This window comes from Panicum virgatum, chromosome 9K, assembly GCF_016808335.1.
Source record: "Panicum virgatum strain AP13 chromosome 9K, P.virgatum_v5, whole genome shotgun sequence".
Classification (NCBI taxonomy): domain Eukaryota; kingdom Viridiplantae; phylum Streptophyta; class Magnoliopsida; order Poales; family Poaceae; genus Panicum; species Panicum virgatum.
Window position 1 is genome coordinate 25,906,690 of NC_053144.1, and position 20,156 is coordinate 25,926,845.

A 20,156-nucleotide genomic window follows, 5' to 3' on the forward strand; every position below is an offset into this window, starting at 1 on the left:
TACGGCGGCCGGCGGTGACCCCGGGACGAGCTCTGAGGAGTGAGGGAAAGAAAGGGAGGGTGGGGGAGAGGAGGCCGGCGCGGGCCCAGGACATTGGCCTTGTCGCGCCAGCCCGCATGGCGCGACAGGCTTGTCGCGCCAGTGCATGTGGCGCGACAGGGAGGGCCACGTCATCACCATCGCGGCGCTGCGCTGGCTTGGGCCGCCAGCGTGGCCACACTGTCGCGCCACATGTACTGGCGCGACAAAGTCTATCTGTCGCGCCATGCGGGATGGCGTGACCAAACGGGCTACGCTCTGCAAATAAAAACCAATACGGGTTAAACTTAAAATATTATTTAAAAATGGTTAAAAATAAAAAAATTCCACCTGCTGCCCGTGCACCGTGCTCGTGCAAAATGGCTAGGCCAAATACATTGCTACACGTAGTGGTGAAACTAAAGAAAAATAGTGGGAGGTGTGACAAGTCTATTGCTGTGCTACGAAGTCTGTAGAGTGTGCAGAATATTTGATCGATGGACTAGTTATAAAATCAAAGTCAAAATTTCACAGCTGATTTTTCTTTTTTTATTAGATAGCAGAGAGAGAGTGGGGACCGAGAATAAGATGGTTGTTTTGCAAAATAATCGTCTCATAGGCTAAAATTTAGAAATATAAAATTATTTTCTCACTGTTATGAGTTGTTGTTGTTGTTATTGTCATGCAACTCATAATATTTTTCTTTTTCTATACACAAATTATGAAATTATGTTTGTACTATAAGACAACTCAGTATATATATTGCCTTTTGTATGGTCTCAAAATGATGTGACAATGTATAAGATTGTCTATTAGACTAGACAATGTACTCGCTTTTTGACATTGCTCATAGACAGCGTGTGCGCTGCTCGTCTCAACGGCCGGAGCTCCCCGGAATCAGACCGCGGTCGCCTGTTGGGTAGGGCAGTCTCAGGAGAATGGACAGACAGGGCCACTGCAGTCCAAGACCATATAAGTAATTAGTATTTACTACCTCCGTTTTAAATTATAGTTCATTTCATTTTTTGATCCCAAATTTGACCGCTTGTTTTATTCAAAAAAATTGTACAAGCATTGCCAAATTTTAGTCATTCTTGAAGATCTTGTATTGATAAAACAACCCATAACAAAAGAAGAGGTATTTTGTATAAATTTTTGAATAAGATGAGTGGTCAAATTTGAGTTAAAAAAATCAAACGATCTACAATTAGATAATATATTTTTAATTTGGCATAACAATATGATAAATCTCGCCTCTTGACTGAGTTCTAGTTGCCATTAGAGAGCCACAACGTTCTTGTTCTTCTCTTTTTGTCTAAATCCTACATTTGTACTAATTATTAAGAATGTAACATTTCTGAAGTAATCTTGTTATTATAAAACATGTTTTGTAGCGTACTTAACTCCATGTGTCATTTTCATTACTGATAAGCACCAAGACAATAAACTGGAGGTAGTTGCTAAGTAGCTTTTTGCAAAGAACGAATTGAGGGATGATAGACTTTGCTCCGCATCATTTATGTAATGTTTAGTTTAAAATACTTCCTCCGTTCTATATTGTACGGCATCTTACAAATCTACTAAATACATACTACCTCGGTCCCATAATATAGCTATTTTTAAGTTTTCTTCAAATCAAATCTTTTAAACTTTGATAACAGATGGTAGACAAACTATAAAGATTAGCAACATAAAATTGATATTAGTTTATTTATGATAAAACCAGCTATCGTACATGTAATCTTTCAAAGTAATTATTTTTGAAGATATTATTGATCAAAGATGAAAATATTTTACTCTAAGCCTAAACGTTATTATATTTTGGGACAGTGGCAGTAATTTTATACATGTAAATATATATTATATTTAAATATATAGCAATTTAAATTTATCAAAACGATATATAATTTGATGTACTGTTTAATAAAACCGGGCTGCGTGCTTCTGCCTAGCAAGCTAAAAAATTCGTCGGCGCAGCGCCGCCGAAGCCCCCCGGGAGAGGCCGGGACGAAGCGGAGCAGGTGGAGAAGGCCATGTTCCGCAACAAGGTCCTCGTCCGGGCCGCCGCCTCCGCCTCCTCCCCGCTGGAGCCGTTCCTCCTCCGCCAGCTCTCGCTCTCCGCCGCCGCAGCCCCCATCGCCGCCCTCGACCTCGAGATCCTCTGCTGCCGGCTCTCCCGCCGCCACCGCCTCGCGTGCCTCCCCCAGCCCCCCGCCGACGCGCTCCTCGTCTTCCAGGTGTCGCACCCCCACCGCTCCGCTCCCGCCCCTCAGTCATGACGCTTCCGTTCGTGCGTGGCGACGTGTTTTCAAATTTCAACCCCGCGTGCTCCCGGTCGTTGTTGCAGGGATGCCAGTCCCGCGAGGCGGCCGAGGCGGTCTCCGAGGTCGCGGCCGCGTTCCCCGGCGCCACGGTGAGCGCGTTCTGTACTCCCTCGCCCCTCATCTGCTCGACGTTTCTCCGCAATACAATAGCCACACTTTTGCTCTCCCTTTGTAACGATTTACCGATCGCGCTCGGTCCGGCCTCGTAGGTGGGTGAGGAGGAGGAGCTGGTATGCTCGGGTGAGCTGGTCGCGGAAGCCGTCAGATGCGAGCTGCGCTCCATGATGCTTGAACATGGATGGACCTGCCTGGGACAGAGTATTTACGTGGACTCCAAGTTTCATCAGAGTGAAGAGAGGACTGATCTGTCCGCGGTGAATGTGGTAATGAATTTATTTTGCCTTTTTCTGGAGGCCTGAATAATGAATTGTTGCATGTTTCTATTTGGGCAAATTGATGGCATGGGGCTGCTCCATGTTTGGAAATTTGCATTCATATTGGGATATCACTTGTCAGGATGGTCACTCGAAGTTTATGAAACAAAATGGCTTAGAAATGGTTAATAATGCAGTGTGCATGACCATAGTATTGAAGCACGTGCAAAAGAGCTGGATGATCACAGTTCAGCTTGTGCACAAGCCCAGGTGTTTGGCATTGACTATACCACAAGCATAATGGGTTAGAAATGGTTAACTATGCAGTGCACGTGAGTCAGGATGCAGGTGACCATACCACTGAACCAAGTGCAACAGCTGAATGATCACAGTACAGTATCCACACGCCCATTTGGGGTTAACTAGTATGTTGAAACTCTGATGCAGCTTGAGCTAATGAACTTTTAGTGAAAAATAAATCATAGACTGTTCAGAAACATCGATAGTCTCTAAACTTCAAAATTGAAGTGATTGTTTGTCTTTGATTTCAGTAATATTCACAACCTGATGATTCTTCTCTTCATAACTCTGTACATTTTGGTGCAGTGTCATGATCATGAACCTGTAGCTGCCATCCGATTCCATTTGATCATTGACATGCAAATGCTATAATATCCTCTTATGCAGAAACTAGAAGACTTATATGGTCACTAGATATATAAAAGTTTTTCGTGGTTCAATTATAAAGTTTCAAAATAATGTAGCAGACTGTTTAGAAAATATGAATTTGAAAAACAGGATGCCTTCTGTAGTGTTACATAATTTGTTCTCTGTTACATTCCCTTCAGTTGTTTGCTGCTACTCATTTGTTAAATGCTTTATACCTTTTGTTATTTTATGCTATAAAGCATAAGCTTTTGATATTATGATGCTGGTTGTTACATAATTGTGGTTATTTTCTGGTCAAATTGCTACAGGAAGTCCGATTGGGGAGGAATGATGATTTTGAATTTGTTGTCTCACCTGATGCATTTCGGTATACTAGTCATAAGGTACCCTTCTATTTTCCTTTTCTTTCCACTGTAGAGAAGAAAACTAGTTCCTGCTAACGAATTCTATGTGCTGCTGCTAGATCTCTGATGTTGCTAGCCCCAAAATCATGGAAACGTTTCAGCACAGCAATGAAGTAGTTTTGGACATCCGTAACTTTCTAACAGTCTGTACAACTCTTCCTGCACTTCAGGAAGGCCGTGTGATTGGTAGTTTTGATTTTTCATTTATTTTACTTCTTGGAAATATATTCGTTTTTTTAAAAGATTTGTTTTCCTCTTTTGTAGGATATAGTAAGATGCTCCCCTCAGAACAGTGCTTGGACAAGTTTATGGAGCTTTGCTTATTTAAGGTGACACATTATTTCCCTTAACTTCTGATCTTTGTTCTTATTTAGTATTATGCTTCTTTTTTAAGAGTAGATTTCCGGATGACTCCCTCCCCCCCCCCCCCTCATTTTTACATAATTTCTGCTCTGCAGCATGGGTTAGATACAAACTACAGTTATCATGTAGCAGTCAAACTTACAGATGGAGCTTCATCGGAAATGAAATGGTTATCACTTTTTTAATATCCTCTTTGCATTGTTGCACTGATGATATTAGTATGCTGAACATTTCCACTTCAACTTATCTAAATATGTGCTTGATTTGCTTTCTTTCATTTATATGTAGGTGGCCTTCTTCATTAGTTCTCCAAGGTTCAGGGCTTCAACCAGCCTTAAAATCTGCAAGAGTATCTAAAGCAATGTCTGCCTTGCAGTCCTTTGTAGAATTATTGAAAGGTAAGAGTATGTTGTTGCTTCCTTTTGTGAAATTAGTCATGTGAACTTTCATCTGTCTTCATGCATCTGGTTGTTTAGATTTGTGTACACTGACACAGACAATGACACACTAAAGATGCAATACATTTCCTACTTTTTCTGTTGTTATTATTGGTAGAAACCATTATCTTTACGTTTTAGTGATTATGGGAAATAATGTTTATACACGCTGGAATGGTAGCTTGTTGAATCCTAATTAGCTTTTCTCCCAATTTCAGCTTGGAATTTCTTCGGCCATAATAAACTAATAATTAAGGTACACTTTGAGAAGTTGGTCTTCTGTAACTCGTTGTGTCAGTTTGAGTTCTTTTTCTTCATCATATGGTGGGAGCTAAACATATTTGCATGTTATGCCAAAACATATCTTTGCTGCTAGTAATGGCTTCCTTTCTTCATTTGTCTTGAAGTTAATGCTCTTGCTTAACTATGATAGCCTTTATTTCTTTCTATTTTGTTATGCATAGGGAGCACAGCAAAGCTAATGCTCTTGTTGAACTATGTTGTTTACAGGAACAGGTTGTACTGAACAGCTCTTCAACTTTGCCAACTTGGGATAAGGCTGCAAGTAACCTGATAATACACAGTTCAAAAAATGATAATATCGAGAATGATTTAGGTCATACAAATGTTATGTCCAAAGGTCAATCATTTATTCTAGGTACATTTTCTGGAAGGACTTACATATTTCCATGACTGAAATTTTTGTTTCGTCACCAGCTAAATGCATATATATTTTTTCTTCTACAAGACTTTCGCACCCCAAAACCTGCTGTCCTTTGTTCATTGAGGGCAAAATCGTGGAATATTGAAGTTCACAAGATAGGCCATTCAGCGGGTGATAATGACAACCTCAGTGGCGCAAGTCCTATCAGTGATGGTTTTCAATCACAACTTGTTGCTCCAAACAGTTTATATAAATGTAAGACCAGATTTTGCTCACCTCCAGATTTTTCTTATCATAAAGTGATACAGATAAGTTATGTCAAGTTAATTGATGATGTTTCTCATTGGCAACAGTTCAGTATGCAGGTCCTATCTAAGAAGGGTTGGTTTGTTTATCTTTGTTCCTTTGTTTTAAGGGAACAGTAGGGGAGGAATCTACTGAATATATTCATATGCGACTAGGGTATTTGTTCAGCAGGGCCTTATTTTGAAGGGTAAACAAGGCCCACAGGACTTGAGTACTTAACTGCCCTATTTGATATAACAACAGTTAAGACTACTCTTCAACCAATGTGTTTCAAATTTTTGCCAGCTTTCTGCATGTGCTGAAAACTTTATAGAAACTGTTTTTTAGGAGCACCATATCCGAATCCAACATTCTTTTCCAATGATGCTTGTTAGGAGGCACATTGTCAGAGTCTTATTTCTCTGCGGCCAAATATTCAGTATGCCATGCCAATATAATAAGCTCGCTGAAGACCAGTTTTCCTATTAAAAGTTGTCCCATCTTTTCTCCAATCTTTCAATGATCTGAAGAGGGAGATACAAGCTAACTCCTACAAAATCAGAATATAGTTATGCAGTAATATTGTGTTCCAGACTTAGGACATCTATTCCTTCATTACTAAAATCTTATGCAGCACAAGTTACTCGGTTGAAGCCTTCATTCAGCAGAAGAAAACCATCAGAAAAAAAGAAACTGAGATATTCATCAGGCAAGTACTATCAGTTTATTAAAATTATAAATGCATGCAAATCAACCTTGGGCGCATTGTTGATTCATTTTTCTGAATTCTTTTTTTCCATTAATAAAAGACATTTCTCCTTACATTATTACCTCTAACCATTGTTGCATTAGAACATCCTGATGCTGATAATTCAAACAAATCAAGTCATCGAGATGCTGTTGCAAATCATGCTAATCCTGTTAGTTCATCAAATGCGATTCTTCACATGCCAGTCAATCAGGTATGGCTTAGATCTTGTAAAAAAGAAAAGGTATGACTTAGCCCTTAGCCAGAGGAATAACTTACATGACCAAATATTATTTGCCAAATGAATTACTGTCATATGCGGGCCCCGACAGCGGCCTTTAATTGTAACATGACTGTTCGTGTGGCAGCAGTGGCGTTAGGATTTAAAAGTGTCTTTTTTTGGTTAAGGTTGTTAGTTGCTATAATCTTTTCTTCCTTTTTCAGATCAGGGTTTGTCTGCACTTTGGAATGCAGTCCATTCATGTAGTTTCTCCAGTTCGTACATCAAACTTGCTGTCCATCTGAATGATTCCCTTACATTCCCACATAATGTTTGTACAGTAGTGCTAGACTGTATTTTTGAATTTGATTTTAGCTATAAATCAACTTCTCCAGATTTATCTCAAAGTAACCTTAGAGCTTGTAACAGTCCCAATGTGCATCAGGAAGCATGCATTTTAAGCAGCATGTCTCGATCATCATTACAGGTTTCTGAAAATCTTGGAAGAAATCATGCAGAGTTACTGAAGGCCAGAAGTCAAGGAGGTGGAGGAATTACGAAAAGTATAATTAATATCGAAACTGTTCTGTCTTCTCATATCATTTTAGGACAAAGTATCTAATCTTCCGTATTTACCATGTAGCCCAACAAGATTATTTGGAAACAAAGAATTTGGACTCAAGAAGGAAGATAAGTCATTTTATCTTTTTTATATGTTATCAGAAATGCTGTTAGTTGTAACAGATATTATAAATTGCAAATAGAAAATATGAAACCTTGATCAACAAAAGGTTAAAAAACACTTATATCTCTTGAAAACATCTGAGGTAGAAGGTAACATAGGCTCTTCGGTATCTTGTAATTTAGAGAATCCATGCAACTCAATGTAGTCAATAAGGGAACTGATGCAGACCAACGATTCTGTTTCTTGGTTTTGTCCTTTCTAGTCCATTTTTGTGTTACTCATGATCATCCAGTCGGAATATTGAGTAAAATATAAATTTTAAGGAATGTAGCTGGAAATTGGGAAAGGAAGCGATAGGGCGGGATCCCTTGTTCTTGTAGATAAGGAAGAGCTAATCTGTTGCAAGAATACGAGAGAAGGAAGGCAATTGATCCCCATATCATTCACATTTGTGGTGCATGCATGCGGCCATGCGTGTCGATCCAATTTTGCCAGCTTTTTCGTTTGAATAATAGTGGTGCTGTGAATAATATGTGCTTCAATATTGTAAAATTCATACTAACAAGGGTGTATCTTCCCTCCATTAACCACCTCACCTTCTGGTTTGCTGGTTAGTCACTTGTAGTACTTTGTGAGCTCCAGAATGGCAATTACAAGAGTCAAGATTGGCAGCTTGCATTTGTTTCTTAGCCTTGCATACAGATAACATGAAAATTGAATTCTGGATTTCTTTTGCTCCTTTTTTCCGTAGGTTGTTCCTACTATGTTTTGAATGTCTCAAGTCTGCTCTTCACAATTGTTCCGAAGCTAATTTTGGAATTAAATTTGCAGAAAAACCATTGTTAACTTATTCAAATGTGTTTTGTAATCTAATATCTTGCTTTATAAACGTTTTGCTTCTTGACTAGCATGAGTTAGATATTTATAGTCCAGCATGGTTACTAGTTCTGTAGGGCTAAATTCCATGTTACCTTTCTGCACAGTAAAGGCTACACACCAACACCAAGTATCCAAGAAGTGACGAAAGCAATACCAGACATTGAGAAATATGTGCTTACCACAAAGGTAATGAACACAAAATTGAATTCTGTTGATGCCAAGGATGAGGTAACTGCAGAAGCAAAGAGAAAGGAAAAACAAGATCTGGACAAGAATACGTTGACTGCTGTAACTAAACAGAAAATAGTGCCAGAAGTTGTCAAAAATGAATTTGCTATAAAGGTGATCAATCAAAATTCCCATTGTAAAATATAATCTTTGGTAACTATATAATTATATATCTTTTGATTTGATCAATGAACTAAAATTTGGATTGAATTCCTTCAGGCGAGAGATAACCAGAATGATGACCTTAAGAAAAAGGGTTCAAAGTCGAGGGCAAAAGCAGTTGACAAGGATCTCTTAAATTCAACAAGGACAAAAGCAAAGTCTGATGTTGCCAGTGAAGAGTTGATAGCAAAGGTGACAGCCATTTATTTCGCATTTTCCTTTTATATTACCTAAAGATAGATAATCTGCTGCTTTTGATAGCTTCATTATGAATTTGTTCAGGTGATCGATCATCATAGGAGGGGTGAGCTGCGTTTACTGACGGTGGCTGATCTAAAGTGTTTCCTCGGTGCAAAGAAAGCAAAGGTTGGAGGAACAAAGGAAGTGTTAATACAAAGAGTGACTGAGCTTCTTGCTTGACAGATGTGTTGCTGTTAACAAGTAACTAAGTAAGAAGTTCCAACCTAATATGCAAGTGAACTTTGCACAGTACTTTTTTTTTGGGCTACTTGTTGCACTGAAAATCAGAATATGCATGTGGGCAGCCACCATAAAACCAGAGCGCTTTTTTATAGTCCTTAGGAGATACACATTCTATTCCAATATGTGAGTCGTTTTAGTTTTGTCCTAAATCAACTCTCCAAGTTTGACCAAATTCATAGAAAAATATATTAACATATAAAATACTCCCTCTATTCCAAAATATAAGGCGTGGTCAAATGTATAAGGCATGGTCTCCCACACTAACATTTGTCTCTTTCTTCCATACATCATACTATAATGTTTTTAGCAAAATAATTATAGCCATACTAGCATATAATCTAATGATATTATTATTGTGAGACAAAGGCTTCGTTATACTAAATTAATTTTAGGTATAAATTTCCAAAGTTTGAATCTTTGATTGCGTGTGTGCCTGATATTAAGGGATGTAAAGAGTACCAAACAAATGCACTGATATTCCATGGTAGTTTTAACAAAATTGATTCTGTGCTATAGATGCTGGAGCATTTTTTTTCTATAAACTTGGTTAAAATTGGAGTAGTTTGACTTAGGAGAAAAAACTAAAACGACTTTCATTTTGAAACAGTGGAAGTATTAGGTGGTGCCACCAAATTTTAGTGGGGTACCGAAATTTTATACTAAAACATCATTAATTGCAATGCCTACACAACTGGTATGGGCAAGAAAATTGGGGGCTTCCGGTTGCATTGGTATGTAAAATTGGTTCATCCACATTATCACAACTCTTCATCATTTGCAACAGGAACACGATAGAAGTGTATGTGTTGATTGCACCCTTAGAACTTTAGAAGGTCGTGCATAGAACTGCTAGTACTCACTACCGGACTCAGGTACTTTGCCGAGTGTCACAGACACTCGGCAAAGGCAGAAAAACACTCGGCAAATTGTTGGCCGAGTGTAGCACTCGGCAAAGCGCACACGGCCTTTCTTCTACCGGCGAAGCCGGCTTTGCCGAGTGCCTTTTCTCGGGCACTCGGCAAACCTTTGCCGTGTGCCAAGTCGCACTCGGCAAAAAAAGTTGAAACGGGACGGACGGACGGACAGTTGAACTGGCGAACTGGCGAACGGGACGGCCGAACGGGACGGGTCGAAAACTTTGCCGAGTGCCATATGCTCGGCACTCGGCAAAGATTCAAACTTCGCCGAGTGCCAACCTGGCCGCACTCGGCGAAGTTTGGGTTTTTGCCGAGTGTCAGGCGTCTGGCACTCGGCGAAGTTTGGGTCTTTGCCGAGTGCCAGTCTTCTGGCACTCGGCGAAGTTTGAAACTTCGCCGAGTGCCAAGGTAATTACACTCGGCAAATACGTTTTCCAGGAAATAGAAAAATGATTGCTTTGCCGAGTGTCAGGGTAAAAACACTCGGCAAATTGTTGCTGTTTTTTTATATGTTTTCTGTTTTTATGTATTAACCACATTCATCGTCACAAAAAAAACATATATACATTCCAGACAAAAGTTACATATATATGGCACATCCATCACATAATAACACAAATATCTCACGCTGTGTCGCATGAATATCACAAATAGCATAAGTCCAACATCGATGATATAAGTGTAACGTTCAACAAGCACAAGTCCAACTAATTAAACAAGTCTAGTCCAACAACAACAAGCCCGTAGAACAAATATCATAAACAACTCTAAATCAGCTAGGTGGCCACTACGACGCTGCACGTGCCGGTGAATGCTCGTCCGGAGGCTCATTTGACCCCCAATCAATTGATTCTGCAAAAAAAATATATTTTAACTTTTGGCATGGTGATGCATAGAGCCACTATTTGAACAAGGTAAAATACAATAAAAATGCAGGCTGTATATATTGCATCAAACACAAGTATTATTTGCAATGCATCTGAACCAGTATTAGCTTGATAAAAGAAGGAAAAAATAAAAGGAGTACTGAGATTATACTACTTGTCCATCATGTACGATCGTTCTAAACTTCCACTAATTTTCCAAGTGTGGCTGAAAGATCAGTCCTGGTGCCTCCTAATCATACGTAATTAAACAGCAATATATAGTCACGAATTTACTGTCTAATTTGTGGGAAATTACATTGGCAGCCTAGCTAATCTCTAGTATATAGCACGAGAGATCTTGGGAAGGATCATGTAGCACACGTGTTCGATCAGCCAACCACTAAGTATCTCAACACTCCACTAAGTGAGTCTAGATGTTCTTTCAGATATAACACATGATATATTGACATAAAGTATCTCAAAATTTGAATATATATGTGCAAGCAAAGTAAATCTATATATCATACTCACAGGAGTGCGTGTAGCGCCAGATGGAGGAAAGATAGACGGAATGCCTAGCGGTGGCAGCGGTGGTGGAGGCCAGGCCATCGTTGGCGGCGGTTGATAGTTGATTGTCGCGCCAAGGCCTTGGAGATATGAGAACATGGTCTGCATCTGTTGTTGCGCGGCCTGTCGCTCAGCAAGAAGCGCCTGCTCCATCCTCTGCCGCTCCTGCATCCGCTCTTCCTGCCACCTGCGCTCTTGCTCCTGCCTTAGCGTCCGCTCCTCCTCCAGCCTCGCCTCGATCTCCTCCCGCCTCTTCGTCTCTTCGTCCATCCGAGCCTATAAGATTTCACCCAAATGTTACAATGCGAACAAAATATAACTAACAGCAACGAACGACAAATGGAGCAGAAATAACCTGGATTGCACGCACGCTGGCCACTGAAGTCTCAGGCCGTGGGCGTATTGGCGGAGTCGAGTCGGTGGTCCTTGCCCGAAGCTGAGAGAGAGTCGGCGTACTGGCTGTATCGACAAGGCTGTTGGCGATCCAGTAACGGCCGTGCTTCTTCCCTCCTCCTGCCCTCATGATGGCTTCTCCAGAAAGGGGCTGGGTGGCCGGATCCCATGTGTCCCCATGGAGTGCCTTTCCCATCTCCGTGTACTCAGTGATGCGCGTGTGGACGCTCGGGTTGCTGTACGCCTCGGGTGGATCCGCCGGGTTGTAGGAGACGTCGGACGTCGCCCTGCCCTTGTGCGCCATACAGTATGCCTGGAAGTCATTGCATTCCTGGTCTTCATGTGACCCCGACTGCAAGCAAAGCGAAAGAATACAATGATTAGTGAGAATGCAGAATTTAGAGTTTGAAAGTACCAAAAAGTGTAATGACTTACCCAAGCATCCCTGTACTCGGGAAGGCCTCGGCTGCCTTGATGGTGTGGCGCACCTTGCATCAACAAGCGGCGCTCCCGGCATAAGTTGTGCCGCTGAATCCACTCCTCGCTAAGCCACATGTCCACCATCATTTCCCAGCACGCGCCCTTGCCAGCACACCAGTTCGGAGGCACCTACATGTAATGGAAGCAAAGTGGATGACATTTCCGAAAATGAAATTCAAAATAAATGAGTAGTGATTTCGTCATTTACCCTCAAGTATTGTTCCCGCGTGAGAAACATATTTCTTGCTACGTCCTTGCCGACCTTCCTTTTTTCCACATCGGCGCAGTAGGTAATTACGGCCTGAACACGCGCCTCGTAGTGCATGTCCTTCACTAGTTTGCGACATGCTGTGTCAGCCACCTGAGCCGCTATGGCCTCATATCCTGGCTCGCACCTGAAGAAATCCTGCATAGACTCGATAATTGCAGTCAATATTCAAAGAGTTTCAAATATATGGTAACTATTCACCAATATAGTGCGACGACTTACCCAAAATTCTCCCACCACCCGTCTCGCCTTGTTGCCGAAGGACCTCCCTTCCCGATCTTCTGCATCTGGGACGGCGATGTAGTGGTCCCACGTGTATGCCGGCTCCAGGTTCCCGGCATGCATCACCAGCCCAGGGAAGAGCTCCCTGCATAGGGTTCCCAGGATGCCGTTGAGCTTCCTTTTGTGGGCACCCGCCTGCACGAGCATCCAATACCTGTAAAAGTGTATAACATAAAGTATTAGTATCTTGTCATTTTGAACATATGAATTGAAAAATAAATGCCATTGTGTATAACATAAAGTATTACCTGTCTGGTACCGGTCGAATGATCGGGCGTCTCGCAAGAGGTATCGGCCGCTGCGGCAGTTGCGACGGTCCTCGCAACCACACCGCCCTCGTATCTCCTGCTGCCTCCTCCTCCTCCCCCTGGTCCTCCTCCTCCTCCTGGTCCTCCTCCTCCTGTCTCGGCTCCTCCTGCTCCCGCACCTCCTCCTCCTCCTCCTCCTCTGCCGCCGCCGCCGCCGTCAAATCTGGAGGTGTCCTCTCCCTCCTGCTTCTTCTTGTCCTCCCCTGGTATCCACCACCTGTCTTACCTCCTCTCGTTCTCCCTGGCCCTCGTCCCCAACGCCTCCTGGACCCCTCTGAGACATTGGACCCCCCTGCTGCACTGGACCCCTCAGGAGCCTCTTGCTCTCCACCACTACTCCTGTACAAGGCGCTCAGGAAACCAATCTTGCCCCCGCCTGGCATTTCGAATCAATAACCTGCAATCAATAATTGTAAATGAATCAGCAAAAATGAACAATATGTACTTAACAAATTATGCAAAATAAACAATAAATATATCTACAAATATGCAAAATCAGTTCATAGAATTAAACAATTCGTTTCATAGCAAATTATGCAAAATAAAATAATATATATACATAGAATTAAATAATTCAGTTCATACATGTACTAGAAATAGTCATCATAATCGGGATTAGCTGGATCATAATCCTCATCATCACTATTTGGCTCCTCGACGTAATCAGCATAATTCGAAGGAGGAATGTCATCTTCACTGTCTCTGCCCAAACGCAGCCGCTCGAGTAATTCTAAATCATGAGCATTTTCAACCTCGTCTCCAGCTTCCTCGTCAGCAATCCTTTGATTGTCCACTTCCATTCCCATCACGTCACTTAAGTCTATCTCGAAACTCCCTTCTAGTCCTTCTTCTTGAAAGAACTCTCTGCCATTGCTGTAGTCTTCATTGTTTGGGACAGGAAGTTTGCCGTGTGGCGATACCTTATACACAACATCCCAACCCTGAAGACGTTTGTCGGTTTGGCACGGATATGAGAGATAATAAACTTGTGTGGCCTGTTGAGCCACAATGTAGACATCGTCGCCTGGTAACTTTGAATCCTGACGAATTTCGACTAGGCCAACATTTGGGGTCCGCCTGGTTAATGTAGGATCAAACCAATGGCATTTGAAAATAACGGGAGTCAGTGGTACGTTACCTCGAAACTTGAGTTCGTATATTTCTTCAAGTCTTCCATAATACTCGACCCCATCTTGGCCTAGCGTAAATACTCCAGTATTAGTGGTTTTTCGATTGGGCCGACTTTGCTCGTATCCTGTTGTGTGAAAGCGATATCCATTCACGTCATAAACGTTAAATGACCTAACCCTATAGCTAAATCCATCAGCCACTTGTCTCAACTCGGCACTCATGGACGAATCGGTTTGCCCCTGAAAGCGAAAGGGACAAAGTTCGTCATATGCACTTGAACCTATAGCTATAGCAAAGATCATGTGAACCGGAGTTTACCTTTTGTTGCAACCAATAAATGAAATCGGGCTGAGAATTTCCGGCGCCATTTTTTAGAAGAGACTCCGATTCGTTCTGGGTCGGAGACCTTGAGCGACGCCAGAATAGACGAACAAATTGCCTGTGTGAAATATGATCAAGGGGTTGGATGTTGCTTAGTGCAAACGCAAGAAGATGTTAAATGAGATGCTAAATCGTGGAACATCATGAACACGTTAAATGAGAACTTACCCTATGTACGGCTCCACCTCAGAAAGGTTGGTCAACAAATAAAGCATGATACGACGCCACTCTTCATGGTTCAGGGTCTTGTACCTCGCATCACTTGCACTTCCAAGTTGCCCTCGGAAAATACTGAGACTCGATTCATTATCGCCAGCATTGTAACGAGGAGGTGGATTATGCACGCTGGGAAGCTTCTCACCATAGTATTTAGTCGTGAAGTTTGACACCTCCTCCAAAATGTATGCCTCAGCAATCGAAGCCTCAATTTTGCATTTATTCTTACATTTCGTTCGAAGAACCTTCTGGCATCTTTCAACTGGATAGCACCAACGGAACTGCACAGGCCCTCCCATTCTTGCCTCATAAGGCAGATGCAGAAGCAAATGTTGCATTGGATTGAAGAAGGCTGGTGGAAAGATCTTCTCCAACTTACAGAGCAACACGGGAGCCATTTTTTCCATGTCCGCAATAACAGCCCGAGATAACTCCTTAGCACAAATCTGACGGAAAAAATTGCTCAACTCTGCTAGCACGAGCCATACATTATCAGGTAAGTAGCCTCGAACCATCACCGGAAGAAGCCGCTCAATCCATATATGGTAGTCATGACTCTTTAGCCCGTTGATTCGCATAGTAGTCAAGTTCACACCCCTCCTAAGATTCGTTGCATATCCATCGGGAAATTGTAACTTTTGGATCCACTCTAGTGCTTCTTTCTTCTGGGCCCTCGTGAGGACGAAGTCGGCCTGTGTCTTCTTCCATTTCCTCCCGGGTCCAGGAGTCCTCATTTCGTATCTTGGTCTATCGCACAACATTGCCAGATCCACTCTTGCCTTTACGTTGTCCTTTGTCTTATCAGAAATATCCATGACTGTTCCAAAAAGTGCCTCCCCCCAATTCTTTTCAGTATGCATCACATCAATGTTGTGTGGAAGCAGAATATCATCAATATAAGGGAGCCTCCACAGCCCAGACTTCTGAGTCCAAGCATGTTCCTCACCGTACCCAACAAAACCACCGCCATCGTTGACTCGGAGAGCGTCTATCTGAGCATGAATCGCAGCACCTGTCATGATCGGCGGTGCAAATTCTGTAATTTTTACACCTTTCGTGAAGTTCTTAACGTCTTGTCTAAAAGGATGGTCAGCGGGGAGGAATTGTCGATGTTTGTCAAATGACGAATACTTACCCCCCTTCCTCAACCAGATGAACTGCAGAGCTGCCTTGCATGTTGGACATGGGAACTTCCCGTGAGTACACCAGCCGCAGAATATGCCATACGCGGGTAAGTCATGCAGGGAGAATTGGTACCAAACATACATTCTAAAATTTGTCTTTGTTGCTCGATCATAGGTCCACACCCCTTCGTCCCATGCCTTGACGAAATCATCAATCAGAGGCTCCATGTAAACACTCATTTTATTCCCCGGGTGCTCTGGAATAATCAACGACACGAATATGGACTGTCGTTGAAATAGGACCCCTGGAGGGAGATTCAGAGGGATAACAAACACAGGCCAGCATGAGTACGAGGCGGCCACCATCCCATAAGGATTGAACCCATCTGTTGCAAGCGCAATACGTACATTACGAGCTTCATTAGCCTTGTCACGATGAATCCTATCAAAATTCTTCCATGACTCACCATCGGATGGATGCACCATCTTGTCAGGGTTGTATCGAACACCTTTCTTGTGCCAGGTCATCTGTTGCGCGGATTCCTCGGTCATGAATAGTCGTTGGATCCTCGGAATGAAAGGAAGGTAGCGTAGGATTTTCACGGGAATCGTGAGCTGCTTCTTAGGCTGACCATCACCAGAGTCCACTTCGAGGAACCTAGAGGCTTTACATTTCGGACAGTAAGCAGCTTTCTCATGCTCCTTCCTAAATAAGATACACCCATTTGGACAAGAATGTATCTGCTCATATGGCATCTTAAGTGCACCGAGAATTTTCTGTGCCTGATACATTGACTTTGGCATAATGTGATTTTCTGGAAGCATGCTTCCAAACACGGTCAACAGACTGTCGAAGGCGTCTCGGCTCAGGCTAAACTGAGACTTCAAGGCCATTAGTCGTCCGATGCCATCCAGCTGAGAAACCTTTGTATGACCGTGAAGTGGTTTCTGTGCAGCCTCCAACATCTCGAAATACGCCATTGCGGATGCCTCTGGCTCCTCCTCCTGCAGTCGTTCACCGAAATGTGCTTCATGATAGTCATGTAACATGTCTCCAACCCCACCATCAGCATCACAATCATCGATGCGTTGCCGCACGACCTCGTCCCTCATACGGTGGCCTTCACCATGAAAGATCCACCGGGTATAGTCCGGCGTAAATCCATACTTGCAAAGATGTTGGCCCATAACCTTCTTCGTTTTCCGTTTCTTATTTCCACATATGTTGCACGGACACCACAAGAAACTCGATCCTTCAGCCTGACTCCACGCGGCTTCCAAAAAATCATTGGTCTTTCGAATCCATTCATCGGTCATGGTAGCCTGACTTGGACGGCCCGTGTACATCCAATGACGGTCATCCATCCTCTAAACCGGAGTGAGAATAAAAATCAAATGCATCTACGTGTTGTCCCTACATTCTAATAGGTGAAGGTAGGTCCTAATCCCACCCGAGGATGCGTACATACGGTCAGTTTTCATGGTCCATTACCATCCGAGACAAAATTTCGGCAGCACATCCCCGCTGTTCTCCAAATACACGTCCCGAAAGGGAGATTGTGTATCCGGAGAACAACGGGGAGGTGATGCCGAGACTCTGTCTCGGATGGGAGTTGATCATGGTAACTATCCGTATCTACGCATCCTCGGGCTGTCCAAATAACGTGGACAATTTGAAAGAGATATAATTATAGATATGCAAAGATCCGCATATCTCAATTGTATCTCTTCCGAATGGGAGACGCCTAACTAGGTTACATGAACTACGAGGTGCTAGATATGCAAAGACGGTGGCGGTGCTTACAACGGGTCGGCGGTGTAGGCGTGGCCGGCTTGGTGTGGACTCGCAGTTCAAGCTTCTCGTCGAGCACGTCGCAGGCGGACACCGCTACCAGCCTATATTTTGTGCAGTCAGAACAAATAAAAGGTTAAGCATAATGACTAGCAAGAAAGCAAAATCATCAGCGGAAACTACTAAAGCATTGAGGGCACATTGAACACGACTTTCTCTGTTGACATAATATCCACCTTTGCATTAATTGAACACGACTATCGTATGCATATGAAACAGCAATGATACAAATCAGCGCTTATACATACAAAACAGTACCTTTGCATTAATTGCTCGGTCAGTATTAGTCACTAAGACATGATGTCCTGAGACCTGATGTTGTTAGAATCTGATAAATGCTACTGATTGAGCTAGAGTTTAAAGAAAGTCCCAGGAAGGAGGTGACATCAAAGTTCAACAATTTATAGTAAATCAACAATTTTCAGGATACATGGTTCCTAGTGATGCATGACAGAAGACCGTCTTGGGGCCCGGCCTCGTCTCCTAACTACACTAGACTACTGGAGTATGATGAATCGCAGGTTAGCATCACCTAACCTTAGTGTTGAATACATTCAAGGACAACGACCCTAAGTAGTAAGTAGTAGTAAGTATACCAAATTAAATTGAACTCCAGAAAAGTAGTAATAAGTATAAAATAATCCATATATTCGAGGAATTTGCAGGCTCCACACTGATGTGACACCAACAAATATGCAATACAAACTACTAAAACTCTACCAGATTAGTATTCTAAAGCTTGGACATGGACCTGTATTTACCAAGAGCAAGTATCTGTCACTATGACCAAGAGATCTGACAAATCTTGATTACAATACAAGAAAAGCAAAGCAACAGTAGGTCATTAGCGTTAGTGTAACATTACGAGCTACCAAATCCTGCTCCTCTCGCGAAGGTAAATCTCATTACCTCTCATGATCATGCTTTCTATTCGCTTACTCCAGGCCAGATCCATGCCCTAGACGCCGGCTACCACAGATGATTCAAAGAAAAACTGGATCCACAAACACGGAGCTGTGAGCCAAGAACCCTAGGATATGAGAGAAAGGAGAAGAGCGACGGGAAACTTACCGGTGAGAACGGGGCTACCGGAGTGGACAGCCGCTGCCGGGGAGCCGAATCCGCCAGGCCGCCTCCGCCGCCGCCGCCGCTGGACGGCCGCGCCGCCTTCGCGTGTGCCGCGCCGGCGCCTCCCCTCGAGACTCTGGAAGGAGAAGGAGAGAACGAGGATTCGTTCCGGACCTAATGAGGTGGGGTTTCGTTCCGGGCCGGAAAGGGGGAGGAAAGGTCCGGGGCGTGGAGGCGGCGGGGCAGTGCACGGCGCGCCGGGGCGGGGCGTGAAGGCGGCGGGGCAGTGCGCGGCGCGCCGGGGCGGGGCGTGGAGGCGGCGGGGCAGTGCGCGGCGCGCCGGGGCGGGGCGTGGAGGCGGCGGCGCGGCGGAGTGGAGGCGGCGGCGTGAGTACGGGTGTGTGCGGCGTGAGTGAGTGCGCGTGTGTGCGGGCCGGTCACTTAGCTGGGGGCGGGGGCAGAAACTTTGCCGAGTGCCAGATCACGGCACTCGGCAAAGACACGACCGCTTTGCCGAGTGCCCTGATCTGGCACTCGGCAAAGCCGCTACCGCTTTGCCGAGTGCCGTGCTGGCAGCACTCGGCAAAGCCAGGATTTCATTTCAAAATCCTTCAATTCAAAATTTATTTAAACATATTTCTTTGATTATAATTTAACATTTCATTACTAAACTTATATTTCAGACAAATATATCATGCTTCAATGATAAAAATTATATTATTTCAATCACTTTTAGCTATATTTCAATTTGTATGAACTAATTCACTACATTTTTCAAAAAAAATAAAAAATACGAAAACATTTCGAAAAATAACCAAACTTTAACATAAACCAATTTATGAGGTCTATTGCGTATATAAAAAATTTAACATACTTTAGCCAAAAAAATTCCATTATTTCATGCAGTATAAGTTCAAATTCAATTTACATAGTACTAAAAAAACTTTAATATTATCAAATGGGCTCAAAAAATAATGAATATTTACCATAAACCTATACATCATGTCCATTGCCTACACAAAAAATTTTGAAGTCAAAACTCAATTGGATGGTCCGTTGGACTCAAAAACTTAACTGACTCATTCAAATGTCTTTGGATCCTCTTCAGGATTTCTCATCCTGTAACCAACGTATGTGATAACTTTTTTGAAATCTTATCAAATTTTTTCCATAGCCTCTACTTATGATATCATGCTTTCACTACAAATTTCATAATTTTCGGACTTCATTTGTGTTTTATAGAATTTAAAATCTATTCGGCCACAAATTCATTGCTATGTTTCCTGAATAAGATATTTGATTTTTTTTCTTTAAATTCTTGTACAAACCCTCAAATTTGACTCAATAACATGAATATAAT

The 20,156-nt window shown here is 42.7% G+C and overlaps 2 protein-coding genes across 4 annotated transcripts; one reads left to right on the top strand and one right to left on the bottom strand.

Moving 5' to 3' along the window:
- Nucleotides 1–1,969: 1,969 nt before the first annotated feature.
- Nucleotides 1,970–9,057, top strand: LOC120650999. Of its 3 annotated transcripts, XM_039928321.1 has the most exons (19): nucleotides 1,971–2,255; nucleotides 2,366–2,431; nucleotides 2,552–2,725; nucleotides 3,694–3,768; nucleotides 3,849–3,975; nucleotides 4,054–4,118; nucleotides 4,248–4,321; nucleotides 4,441–4,550; nucleotides 4,808–4,845; nucleotides 5,100–5,247; nucleotides 5,338–5,508; nucleotides 6,173–6,247; nucleotides 6,391–6,500; nucleotides 6,731–6,781; nucleotides 6,994–7,069; nucleotides 7,150–7,196; nucleotides 8,173–8,412; nucleotides 8,518–8,652; nucleotides 8,743–9,057. In XM_039928321.1, exons 1-19 carry the CDS (start codon nucleotides 2,052–2,054, stop codon nucleotides 8,878–8,880), a joined length of 2,124 nt encoding a protein of 707 aa, XP_039784255.1. In that variant the 5' UTR covers nucleotides 1,971–2,051; the 3' UTR covers nucleotides 8,881–9,057. The 3 variants fall into 3 exon arrangements, with proteins under 3 accessions (XP_039784257.1, XP_039784255.1, XP_039784256.1); XM_039928322.1 differs by lacking the exon at nucleotides 6,731–6,781 and having other exon boundaries at nucleotides 1,973–2,255; XM_039928323.1 differs by lacking the exons at nucleotides 3,849–3,975; nucleotides 4,248–4,321 and having other exon boundaries at nucleotides 1,970–2,255.
- A 6,839-nt stretch (nucleotides 9,058–15,896) lies between these two features.
- LOC120647887 lies at nucleotides 15,897–19,080 on the bottom strand. Its single transcript, XM_039924701.1, has 4 exons — nucleotides 18,800–19,080; nucleotides 17,681–18,722; nucleotides 16,019–17,244; nucleotides 15,897–15,921 (listed from the first exon to the last, which is right to left on the bottom strand). The coding sequence occupies exons 3-4, from the start codon at nucleotides 17,239–17,241 to the stop codon at nucleotides 15,897–15,899; spliced, it is 1,248 nt and encodes a 415-aa protein (XP_039780635.1). The 5' UTR covers nucleotides 17,242–17,244; nucleotides 17,681–18,722; nucleotides 18,800–19,080.
- Between the last annotated feature and the right edge of the window lie 1,076 nt (nucleotides 19,081–20,156).

What these genes read in the sequence shown, in the direction of transcription:
- LOC120650999 (XM_039928321.1), top strand. Translation starts at nt 2,052, where the DNA reads ATGTTCCGCAACAAGGTCCTCGTCCGGGCCGCCGCCTCCGCCTCCTCC. An exon ending in TTCGGTATACTAGTCATAAG is followed by an intron (nt 3,769 to 3,848) that starts GTACCCTTCTAT and finishes TGCTGCTGCTAG; the next exon opens with ATCTCTGATGTTGCTAGCCC. An exon ending in AAAATGAATTTGCTATAAAG is followed by an intron (nt 8,413 to 8,517) that starts GTGATCAATCAA and finishes GAATTCCTTCAG; the next exon opens with GCGAGAGATAACCAGAATGA.
- LOC120647887 (XM_039924701.1), bottom strand. Translation starts at nt 17,241, where the DNA reads ATGGATGACCGTCATTGGATGTACACGGGCCGTCCAAGTCAGGCTACC. An exon ending in ACAAAGACAAATTTTAGAAT is followed by an intron (nt 15,922 to 16,018) that starts GTATGTTTGGTA and finishes CCAACATGCAAG; the next exon opens with GCAGCTCTGCAGTTCATCTG.